The 13,559-nt window shown below is 27.8% G+C and overlaps 1 protein-coding gene across 1 annotated transcript; it reads left to right on the forward strand.

Annotated features, from left to right (window-relative positions):
• Positions 1–4,037: 4,037 nt before the first annotated feature.
• LOC124935821 (protein farnesyltransferase/geranylgeranyltransferase type-1 subunit alpha-like) lies at positions 4,038–5,033 on the forward strand. Its single transcript, XM_047476285.1, has one exon. It carries the CDS (start codon positions 4,038–4,040, stop codon positions 5,031–5,033), a length of 996 nt encoding a protein of 331 aa, XP_047332241.1.
• Positions 5,034–13,559: the final 8,526 nt, after the last annotated feature.

Here is a 13,559-nt window from a genome sequence, read left to right on the forward strand (position 1 = left end):
CCTCGCATTCGAATCAACTGCATAAATGAATCCCACAACGACTTCATCTCGGTATTCCATATTGACAAAATGATAGAACTCTATACTTCTTTGCTTGTTCTTCTTCATATATTGAGATTGAAGGCGTGCTGGAAGTTCCATCATATGTATGGGATATTTCTTCTGTTTTTTGGAAGCAACCAATTCTTTTCCCGCGACATCATGAGTTTGAGGGGCAGGCTCGATGATCTTTGTCGGCTTGTTCTGCGTCATGTATGGAGATTTAAGGCGTGCTGGAATTTTCATATGTCGCACTGGATTTCTCCTTCTTTTTCTTGGAGATCCATCTTTTTCAGGTACTTCATCTTCATCTTCCTCTTCGAGAACACCCTTTTGACCAACCTCAGTGTGAGCCCCCTCACTGTGAGCACGCTCAGTGTGAGCCCCCTCAGTGTGAGCGTCCTGATCGTTTACCCCATCATCCTCAGTGGGTGTTCGATCTTTGAAGTATCTGTGCATGGCATCCCTAAAAGGTTTATTACTGTCCATTACTCTATAAATTATGTGGATGGCGTTGTCATACATTGGCGTTGCATTCCAGCCTGAAGTTAAAGATTCCAGTCTTCTCGTGGCTTTTTCAATAAACAACGTACATTTAGCAATCCACGCCAAATTCTCTGTAAAACTCAGTTTATCAACGTCCGGACCTGTCGTGTTAATAGGTGTTATATTCATAGGTGGTAGGCCTTCATTCATAGGTGTTGATTTCGTTGGTTCTGACCTCCTCATTGGTGGCCTCTTCCGAGGTGGTGACCTATTCCTAGGTTCTGCTGCTGCTGCTGCCGCCGCCTTTGGGGTCTCAGACACCCCCTCATTCATATCTTCCTCATCATTATCCCCCACATCATTATCCTCCTCATCGTTCTCCCCCCACATCCCCAGTAGTGGAATTCGTCCCACAACGCTTCCACGTCCGAATCCTCCATTTTCCAACTCCGTATCCAGTCTAAACTTCAATGTCGTGTCATTCCAACATGACAGTATTGGAAATCGACGGTCATTAACTCCTCCCAGTTGTGGGTTGCTCACCCTATACACGTAGCACAGCTGAAAACAAACATATGTTAATTAAAACCAATTATTTTTGCAAACAGAGAAATTAATTAACGGATAACTTACAATAAGGAACGTCTGTGGTCCTTGGAAATGTCGTTTTTCATTCTCCTTCACTTTTGCGCATGATTGAACTAATCCTTCAAGTACAAATTTGCACCAATTGAACTTCTTGATATTTTGAACATCTGAAATAGATTTCAGAATTCTATACCTGCAAGGGGAAAAAACATATTTGAGGATTAATTAACATGTCATATAAGTTGTCATGCAAATGAAATAACAGAAATGAGATATACCTTAATAGTTGACCTAGGTGATCACACCAGAGAAAGCAGCTGACAACAAATAATACGAAGTCTATCTTAAAATTGTTGTCAGCAGCTTTGTTCTCAATCATTTTCGTCGGCATAGCAGTCACTAAAGGAGCGCCATTAATAGGGTTACCCCATCGAGTCCTAAATGCCTTCAGCTTGTCATCAGTCTCGTTATTCTGATATTCTACAATGTCCAACTCCCCTCTTGGGAGACCCAATACCATTTCAACATCTTCTTCTTCGATTTTCACTTCCTCGCCATTCTCTAGAGTGAAAGAACATTTATCACAGTCAAACTGCCTGACTAGATAACGAGATATCTCCCCGGGGCATTTTGAAAGTGATAATGAAAGTAGATGGCCAAAGCCTATTGACTTCACAGCCTCCTTTTGATCATTAGACAGTAGTTGGAGAAGATTGAAAAGGCCAAAAGAAGATGTCCTAGTTAAAAAAAGGTTGTGTGGGGCTGCTTTGGGAGCTGCTGCTCTGGGGGATTTCAGAACTAATTTGGGAGCTTTTGGGGATTTGTGAACTGCTTTGGGAGATGCTGCTTTTTGGGCATTCCTTTTACGTTTATTTGCCCTACAAAAACAAAAGATAAACATTTAAAAAACATGAAACAGATAATTAGATAAAGATAAACATTTAAAATCAAATATTTACTCATTTCGGGTCCCGAAACCACCCATTTCGGGTCCCGAAACACCTTATTTCGGGCCCCAAATCAACCTTTCGGGTCCCGAAACCACCCATTTCGAGTCCCGAAACCACCTATTTCGGGTCCCGAAACCACCCATTTCGGGTCCCGAAACCACACTTTCGGGACCCATAACAGCCAAACATTACAAAATCCGATTTATGGATCCCGAAACCACCCATTTCGGGTCCCGAAACCACACTTTCGGGACCCATAATAGCCAAACATTACAAAATCCGATTTATGGGTCCCGAAACCACCCATTTCGGGTCCCGAAACCACACTTTCGGGACCCATAACAGCCAAACATTACAAAATCCGATTTATGGGTCCCGAAACCACCCATTTCGGGTCCCGAAACCACCCATTTCGGGTCCCGAAACCACCCATTTCGGGTCCCGAAACCACCCATTTCGGGTCCTGAAACAACACTTTCGGGACTCATAACAGCCAAACATATCAAAATTCAATTTTGGGGTCCCGAAACAACACATTTCGGGTCCCGAAACAACACTTTCGGGTCCCAAAACCACACTTTCGGGACCCATAACAGCCAAACATATCAAAAATCACATAAATCATCACATAGAAGCAAATAAACACAAAATAATCAACCATTTCTATCGTTAAAATCATTAGAATCAGCAGAATCATAAAAATCCATAACCCTAACCCTAACCCTAACCGCAAAAACCTAAACGGTCTTTAAATCATCAAAATGTTTTAGGATTCTAAAGGAGATGTTATTTACCTTGTCCTTGGAGATTTTGGAGTCTTGCATGGAGATGTACCTGGACCACCAGCTTGAAAAAGAGAAAAGATATTCACGAATGCAGACAGTGAAGTGAACGAACGGAAATACCCGAAGGAGAAGACCTACCATTTTCGATCGAAAGAAAGAAGGTGAATAAAGTTGAAGAAGTCGGGGATGCCGCCGTCGGAGAGAAAAATCGCCAGAGAAGAGAAAATTCGCCGAAAGTGGTAAATGAAAAGAAGAAAGAGAGAGGAAAGAAGAAGGGGAAACTGAAACGTTTTTTTTTTTTTTTTTTTTTTCTCTCTCTCCTAGCTGGCAAGGCTACATAGATTCGTGGCCTTGCTTTCGCTACTTATTCGTTTTTCCCTATTATAATTCATTAGGTCTATTTTGAAAAAAATCAAATATTTTATAGTTAAATAAAATTAGTTTTATATTTTATAAAATAGAATGGGGTCGTATATATTGAATTATATTACAATATAATTATATTTTAATTTGATTTTTAAAATAATTTTGTAATTAAATAATTAATATTAAATTTATTTATTTTCTTTATAAATATTATATAATATATATTTTTTTAATTTATAAATATTATTTCGGTATTTCGGTATACCTCGATTTATCAAAGTTCTGAAAATCTCGTACTTTTACCTTACCAATAATTTTGGTATCTATATTATACATTACATTTTTTTCGGTATACTAAAAATATTGGTATTTTCGATATATTACGGTACGGTATTTTCGATATACCTATAATTTCGATAATTATACCATAAAAATTTATCAAGAATGTTATAATATAAAGATAATATGCCGGTAAGATATTACGATAAATTGTGATAATATCAATATTATTTTATATTATTATATTAGTTTACTTATAGTATAATATCATGTCTATATATTAGACATACTTATGGAACTCTAAATAATAATATTTAATATAATTTTTTTTATATTTTAACATGATATCAGAGTCAGTTTTATTTTTGAGCTACAAAATCTTGTCTTTCGCCCACATCTTGATAAGATTATACAAAATCGGAGGTAACTATCACGAGATTGAACTGTTTCAGTAAAGAGTAAACAATTTAGAACTTTATATCCTTTAGTTTCGATTCGGTTGTATAGTAAGATCCTGCTTTATTATTTGTTTTAATTGAGGAGAATGGACTCCGACGAGGACAAGAGGATTCCGTTGAGTAAGAGGCCGGAATGGTCGGATGTGATTCCTGTACTGCAAGACGAAGGCTCGAATCCTGTCGGTTCGATCGCATATACCGAAGATTTTTTGGAAACAATGAACTACTTCAGGGCTGTTTACTTTGCTGACGAGCGTTCTCTGCGTGCTCTGCATCTCACTACGGAAGCCATCGACATGAATCCTGGAAATTACACTGTTTGGCAATTTAGGCGCCGAATATTGGATGAGCTCAATGCAGATTTATCAAGTGAATTGTATTTTGTTGAGCATGTTGCCATCTCTAACTCCAAGAATTATCAGATGTGGCATCACAGGCGATGGCTTGCGGAGAAACTGGGAAAACATGCCATAAAAAGGGAGCTTGCCTTCACCAAGAAGATTTTTGCTGAAGATGCTAAGAATTATCATGCATGGTCCCATAGGCAGTGGGTTCTTCAGACACTAGGTGGGTGGGAAGATGAACTTGCTTATTGCCAGCAGCTTCTTGAAGATGACATTTTTAATAATTCTGCTTGGAATCAGAGATATTTTGTGATCACAAGATCACCTCTTTTGGGAGGATTAGAGGCAATGAGGGAATCGGAAGTAAACTATACTATAAAAGCAATAATATCTAACCCGGAAAATGAAAGTCCATGGAGATACCTCACGGGGCTTTACAAGAACGATGCAAGATCATTAGCGAACAACCCTGCTGTGTCTTTGGTATGTCTGAAGATTCTGAATATGAGTAATAGTAATAGTAATAATAATACAAATCCAATATTTGCATTGAGCACTCTTTTGGATCTTCTCTGCCACGGATTCCAACCGAGCCAGGAATTCAAAGATGCAGTTGCTGCTTTGAATTCAGAGTCACCAAAAGTGGATTATGATTTGGTAAACATGATTTGTTCGACATTGGAACGTGTGGATCAAATGAGAGCCAGTTACTGGCAGTGGCGCAAGAACTTGCTGTAAAAGCACTTCTACTTAATGAAATGACTTTTTATAATTGCATTTAGTTGGATTGTTTTGTACTCTACATGTCATATTACATAATTCATAATTTTAGAGTTAAAAGTTTTGTTTTGAGTTACCAAATTTAGTTTTTTATTATTTTAATTATTAATGGAGAACTCTAATCATTATTATTATATTTTTTAATAATAATATTTTTTCTTTCAAATAAATAATATTATTATACTTTGATACTAAAAAATATATTAATTTAAACAAAAAAATTAATTTAAAAAATAAAGATATTTATCATAATTTTTTTTTTTAAATTCAACATTTGTAAACACTAACAAATATTAAAAATTAAAGAAAATTAAAAATATTGGAGTTCACAAGACATAATTATAGTTTTCAAGTTAGACTTATGTGGAGGCGAGATAATAATATTTAAAACCGTCATAAGTATTTGCAAATTTGTTTTATAAATTGATAATACAATAATAATAATAATAATAATAATAATAAATATTAATTAATTACTTAATTAATAATAAAAAATCACTCTTCAATTTTTTCAATTTTCTTAAACAATTCAAGTTTATCATTTATAAGATATTTTTATAAGTTTAATATTTCTCATTTTAGTCAATTATTTGTACACATCAATGTTACCATCATTTTAGGACTCAAACTGTTCTTAAAATTGTCTACTATCTTTTTATTCAAGTTGAAAACAGACTCATTAAAACCGTTAAGGATGAGATTGTAAAAATATTTTTAACAATAATTGAAAGGATTTTTATACCAAGTTTCACTTCATTTCCACCATTTGAAGAGATTGAAAAATTAGTTGAATCTTTTTTCAATCTCATCTCATTAGTACAGTAGATATTTCATATATTGAATAATATTTCAGTTTAAATATATTTTGATATGATTTTCAAAAATTATATTTCTATAATTAAATTAATATCTAATATATTTATTTTCTTATTATATATTTTAATTTATAAATACTATTTTAATATTTCGGTCTATCTCGATATACTAAAATTTTAAAAATATCATAAATTTACCATACCAATAATTTTGATATCGGTACCATACCATACCTTTTTTTTGCATACTTTAAAAATCGATATTTTCGATATATTGTGGTTAGGGGTGGGTCGATACGGTATACCTTAATATTTTATTTATACCTTATACCTTACCGAAAATTTCGGTATGCAAAAAATGTATACATTTACCTTACATTGATTTCGGTATACCTTAATTTTGGTATACAAAAAATTTCTTACATTTACCTTAACTTGATTTCGGTATACCTTAATTTTGGTAAGGTATCGATATTATACCTTTGATATCTAAAAAACATATTAACTTAAAAAAAATAATCTCATCGATAATATTGAATAATATTTCATTATAACTATATTTTGATATTATTCAAAAAAATATATATATTTTTATAATTAAATTAATATCAAATATATTTAATTGTTTCCTTATATATATTATATATATATATATTATAATTTAATTTATAAATATTATTTCGCTATATCTAGATATATCAAAATTTTAAAAATCTCATACATTTACCGTACCAATAATTTTGGTATCGGTATCATACTTTACATTTTTACGATATACCTTTAAAATCGACATTTTCAATATATTGCGGTACGGTATTTTTGATATAACTTTAATATCGGTAATTTTTCCCAACCCTAATTGCGGTACAATATTTTCGATATAACTTTAATATTTTCCCTTATTAATTTAAAAAAATATTTGTTAAAATATATTATACTTTGTAAATAGTACATTTATTTATATAAGAAAATTAATATTATTTATAAGTTAATAAAAATTTTATTCTTTATATATCTTTACATAAAATTTTGAGAAATATATAAAATTATTTTTATTTCTCTCAAAAATAACAAATATATAATATAATAAAAAACTATAAGAATATAGTACCAATATGAATATTAAGTATGTGTAATATCTCATATTCAGCACCGTTTTGGGCATCCGTTGGGATAAATAATTCGATTTGGTTTGTTTAAAGAATCTCAGAGCTGAATCAACCGATTAAGCTTTACTTAACTTGCCTCTTCACCGTGACTTGGAATGGTGAAAAGGAAGATATAGCTGCTGAAGCAATGGGAGCCGCTTAAAGAGTCAGAAGAGCAATGTTCAGCAAGTCGACGCTCTTTAATCCAAATATGGCATCAAAGACATTGTTTGCCTCAAAGATATTGTTTGGGGAGAAACTGAAAAAACATGTCATAAATAGGGAGTTTGCCTTCACCAAGAATTGTTTTTTGAATTTATTGAAGATTACAAATAAAATAATAAAATAAAATAATAATTAATATTAATTAAAATTAAAATTACAAAATTTAATGATTATTTATTGTATATATATGAATAATAAATGTTTATATGATTTTTTTATTTATTTTGACTTTCTATTTTCTATTGGTTTTTAAATTTTTTTTTTTTATAAAATAATCAAGATTTGAGTGAATAAAATAAAAATATTTTAATTTATAAATTAAATAATTAAATATATATATATATAATAAATATATTTTTAATGAAATAAATAAGAATTAAAAATAGATACGGGAGAAACAAAATCATTTAAACTCATATCTAAGTTTGTAGTGCAAAATTTTGCCGATTGACATAAATATTAGCCAAAAAAAAGTAAAAATTTATAATAAAAAAATTATAATTTTTTAATAATTATAATTCAATAATAATAATAAATATAATTAAAATAATAAGAATATTAAAATAAAAATTATAATAAAAATAATAGGAATAATAAGAATAACATCAATAATAATAAAAATAAAAGTAATTAATTTTTTAAATAATAAAATCAAATACAATCTCTTTTTTCTTTATTCTAATATAGTATCAAAACCAAAGTTTTATTCATTTAGTCTCTCGCGCAATAATTGAGGATTATGCAGAAAGTAACTGTCACTCGAAAGTAACTGTCACGAAATGGAATCGGCGAGGACTAGAGGATTTTGTTGAGTTAGAAGTGAGAATGGTCGGATGTGATTCATGTATGTACCGCAAGAATCCCGTCTTTCGATCGTATACAAAAGATTTTTAGAAACAATGAACTACTTTATGCCTGTTTATTTTATAGATTAGCGATCTACGCGTATAGATTAGTGATTTACGACTTGCTTTAGGCGTCGGATAATAGAGAAGCTCAGATTTATCAAATCTGCATGAAACTTATAAACGTAGCTTGCCTTCACAAAAAGATTTTTTTTGAGTTTATTAAAGATACATTTAAAATAATAAAATTAAATAAATTAAATTAATAATAATTATTATGATTATTTATTGTATATATGAATAATAAATGTTTATATGATTTTTTATTTTGTCTTTTTTTATTAGTTTTTAAAAATTATATTTATTTTGATAAAATAATTAAGATTTGAGTTTTCAATTTTTTTCAATTATTTAAATATTTTATTATATTTAAAATATATAAAATAAAATAAAAATATTTTAATTTATTTAAATAATTAAATTTATTTATATAAAAAATAACTTTTAATAAAAATTTTAATAAAAAGATAAGAAGTGAAAATAGATACATAAAAGAATATTAGTCAAAAAAATAAAAAATTATAAAACAGAAAGCCTGACGGAGCAATGCCGCGTGGAGGTAGAAGGCCCACGGGTCGTGAACTTCTTTTCCCGGAGCTGTTTTGCTGAATAGAGCGCCTACTTTGCATAGATTAGGGATACAGGCATTCCAGCCCATTTTAGTGGAAGGGAGCGCTATTTGTTTACATCCATTAGTTTGTAAGGGATTCAATGCAGACTTTGATGGCCCACAGTAATAACAACGAATGTGCTAAACTATTAGCTGGAGTTGAAACTGCAGCTGTTAAGAAATTGCAACCTTCCAAATAGGAACTAGCCAATCCATGAGTATACCATGAAGTTACAAAGGTTGTATCGACTTCATTTTTCTTTTTGAATTTTTCCCCGTTTTTTTATATCATTCCTTAAGTCCCATAGGTTTGATCCTATAGGTTTTGACCCATTTTTCACTTTAGCTGCGGCTTATATAGGTGAATCCATGGAGGGACATCATTGATTCGTTTTTGAAATAGTTTTTTTTAAACTAGCCAAAAGAAATGTATGCCCTACTCTAAGAAAAAGACTAAAGGCCCCGTATAAAGATAAAAAAGGGCTAAAGGGCCAGGCCGAGTCAGAAAGGCTTGAATGACTCTTTGTGAACATTAGCAGAAGAAGAGTCCTTAGGCCTCCCAAAAAGTCGGATCTGGTGTATCATAAGGGATTTGCCTTTTCTATTGATTCCTACGGATTGGATCAAAAACTTAATCGGAAATAACGACAAAATTTTGTTGAAGTCCAAATAAAAAAAACAGAAGTTAAAATTTTGGTAGATAGGGATCCCATAAAAACTTCTTTTGAAGAATGGGCCAGACCGGGTCATTTCTCAAGAACGGTTCCTCTCCTAGTTTCTACTAATGAATGAAAAGTATCTATATATTTTTTTTATTAATTTTAACGACGAGATTTATTATCGCCTTTTGCATGTCCTCGCTTCATGCAGGCGAGTTGTAGCCTGCAATCCGAACTGAGGACGGGTTTTTGGGGTTAGCTCACCCTCACGGGATCGCGACCCTTTGTCCCGGCCATTGTAGCACGTGTGTCGCCCAGGGCATAATTCTGATCAATAGAACAAGAAGAGGAGTCAAAAAAGAAAAGATTATGATGAGCATCTATTTGAGTAGATCATTTCCAAATTAAATTATAAAAAACTTTTTAAGTCAAAAATGAATATTTGTGAAGAGTGTGGATATCATTTGAAAATAAGCAAATGGTATAGTTCATTTGTTTGTAGCTTGCCACCGTTTTATATCAAAATGAAAGTGCTCTTGACTCGACATCACTTGTTCTGCTAAACTACCCTTTTTGTTGGGTTGGAGCGTAAATAGCTTCATCTGTAAATAATTCTCGATGTGAAAACACAGAGACAAAGGGCTGATCTTTGAATAGGAAAAAGAGTGGATCTGCAGGGTCCCAAATGAATTGGCTTATTCGAAAAAGGCCTTCTTCTTTGGAAGATCTATCTCGTGTCTGGTACTGCATGGTTCCACTCTGCAAGAACTCCGAATCATCATAAATGATCCGCTTGCCCCGAAATGACCTGGACCAACAGGGAAATCCCAATTCGTTGGGCCTTTCGATCCATAGAAAGCCCCAAGGGCGCCATCTTCTAGGAGCCCAAACTCCCCTTCTAATCTAATGGGTTTCGAATAAAAAAATCATTTAGTCGCCCATAACCTGACCTAAGGAAATCCATGAACTCAATTCAATTATTAATTATTCCTTCTTACTAAGTTCAAACATCTGAATCATTCATTTTTTTCTTATAATCTTAGATGTAGATAAATTTTTAAAAGAACTATAATTTTTGTAATAAAAATAATTAAATAATAAATATAAATATAAATATAAATATAATTAATATAATAATAATATTAAAATAATAATAATAATAATAATAAATAATAAGAATAACATTAATAAGAATAATAATAAAAATGATAATTATTTTTTAAATAATAAAAATCAATAAGATGCAAGTTACCTTCACTAAGAATTTTTTTGTTTAGTTTATTGAAGATGAGAACTAGAATAATATAAAATAATAATTATTATTTATTTGAATTAAAATTACAAAATTTAATGATTACTTATTATGTATATATGAATAATGAATGTTTATATGATTTTTTTATTTTGACTTTCTATTGTTTTTAAAAATTATATTTTTTTTGATAAAATAAAGTTTTCAATTTGTTCAATTTGGTTATAGTAGAAACAAAATAATTTTTCTAATTTAAACTATAGAACATTTGTAGTGATAATTTTTTCTAAAACATAAAATATATTAGCCATAAAACATAAAAGTAAAAATGTTATAATAAAAAATTATAATTTTTTATAATTATAATTAAATAATAATAATAAATATAATTAAAACAATAATAATAAAATAAAATAAAAAATAATAAAAAATATAAGATTAATAATAATAAAAATAAATATATATTTTATTAAAATAATAAAATCAAATTCATTAATTTTGTGTGCAATTGTGAAATAAATAACTGTTTCAACAAGAGTAAATAATTTGTAACTTAATATCTAGTAGTTTCGATTCTGCTATATTATTCCTTAAAATCGATTAGAATAAAATCGGAGTATCCTTTAGTCAAAATGTTCGGAATGAGATAATTTGAATTAAAATTACAAAATGAGATAATTTGAATTAAAATTACAAAATTTAATGATTATTTATTGTAAATATTATTTTTTTATTGGTTTTTTAAAAATTATAATTTTTGATAAAATAATTAATCAAGATTTGAGTTTTCAGTTAAATTATTTAAATATTTTATTATATTTAAAATTTATAAGAATAAAATAAAAATATTTTAATTTATAAATTAAATAATTAAATTTATTTATATAATAAATAATTTTTAATAAAAAAAATAAGAAGTGAAAATAAATACAGATGAAACACAATCATTTAAATAACTCATGTTAATTTATTACGGACATAAATAAAAGAATATTAGTAAAAAAAAAAATTATAATTTTTTTTAATAATTATAATTAAATAATAATTATAAATATAATTAATATAATAAGAATAATAAAAATAAAAATAATAAAAATAAAAATAATAAATAATAAGAATAACATTAATAATAAAAAGAATAAAAATAAGAATAATTATTTTTTAAATAATAAAAATATGCAATCTCCTAAGAAATTTGTTGAGTTTATTGAAGATAACAACTAAAATAATAAAATACAAAATTTAATGATTATTTATTATATTTATGAATAATAAATTTTTATATGATTTTTTTTTACATTCTATTTGGTTTTTAAACAATTATATTTTTTTTGGATAAAATAAAAAAATTATATATTTTTTTTTGATAAAATAAAGTTTTCAATTTATTAAATTATTTAAATATTTTATTATATTTAAAATTTATAAGAGTAAATTAAAAATATTATGATTTATAAATTATATAATTAAATATATATATAATAAATAATTTTATAATAATAAAATAAATAGTGAAAATAGTTACAGTAAAATCAAAATCATTTAAACTAATATGTAATTTATGTATTTATCTAATTTTTTAATAATTATAATTAAATAATAATAAATATAATTAAAACAATAACAATAATAAAATAATAATAACATTAATCATAATAATAACAATTTAAAAAAAATCAAATACATCTCCTTTTTCTTATTTGTTAGTATTTATCTTGCCATCATTGTTATAACTATCCCAAAATTTAATTATTTCAACAAAGAGTAAACAATTTGTAAATTTAACTATTTCAACAAAGAGTAAACAATTTGGAATTTAGAACTTGATATAACCTAATTTGGATTAGGTTGTAAAGTAATATCCTGCTCTATTATTCCTTCCAGAGAATGGAATCGTGCAAGTGCGAGGACAGGAGGATTTTGTTGAGTTAAAAGCCGAAATGATGAGATGTGATTCCTGTACCACAAGACGAAGGCACAAATCCCATCGTTCCCGAACACGTACACAAAAGATTTTCTAGAAACAATGAACTGGTTTAGATTTATTGCTATCTACATAAATATTGAAAATTACACTAGAAAAACTCAATGCATATTTATAAAGTGAATTTTTGTTAAGTTTTTAAGATAGCATTTAAAATAATAAAATAAAATAAATAATAATTATTATAAATTTGAATTAAAATTACAAAATTTAATGATTAATTATTATAACTAATAAATGTTTATATAATTTCTTTATTGGTTTTAAAAATTATATTTTGTTTGATAAAATAATAAAGCATATGAAATAAATCATTTAAATTGATATGTAACTTTGTAAATTTTGTAATGTTAATTTTTGTTCAGTTTTTGAAGATGACATTTAAAATAATAAAATAAATAAATTATTATTATTATAATTAATGTAATAATAATTAAATTAATTATAATAATAGTAAAACATAATAATTATAATAATAATAAAAATAATATTAATATTAATATTTTAAATTACTAACAAATTACATGATAAATTTTAAAATTGGATATTAAGATTAATTTAATATAATTTGAATTAAAATTACAAAATTTAATAATTATTTATTGTATATATATGAATAATAAATGTTTTTTATTATTTGACTTTTTATATTGTTTTTTTTAATTATATTATTTGATAAAATAATAAATAGTTGATTTTTCATGTTAAATTTATAAAAATAAAATAAAAATATTTTAATTTATAAATTAATTAATAAAAAACATATATATAATAAATATTTTTGTAATAATAAAATAAGAAATGAAATTGATATAAAATGAGATAACAAATATTCTTAGACATTATAAATGATAAATAAATAATGTCTAAAAATATTAATAATAAT

This window comes from Impatiens glandulifera, chromosome 1, assembly GCF_907164915.1.
Source record: "Impatiens glandulifera chromosome 1, dImpGla2.1, whole genome shotgun sequence".
In the NCBI taxonomy this organism is placed as follows: Eukaryota; Viridiplantae; Streptophyta; class Magnoliopsida; order Ericales; family Balsaminaceae; genus Impatiens; species Impatiens glandulifera.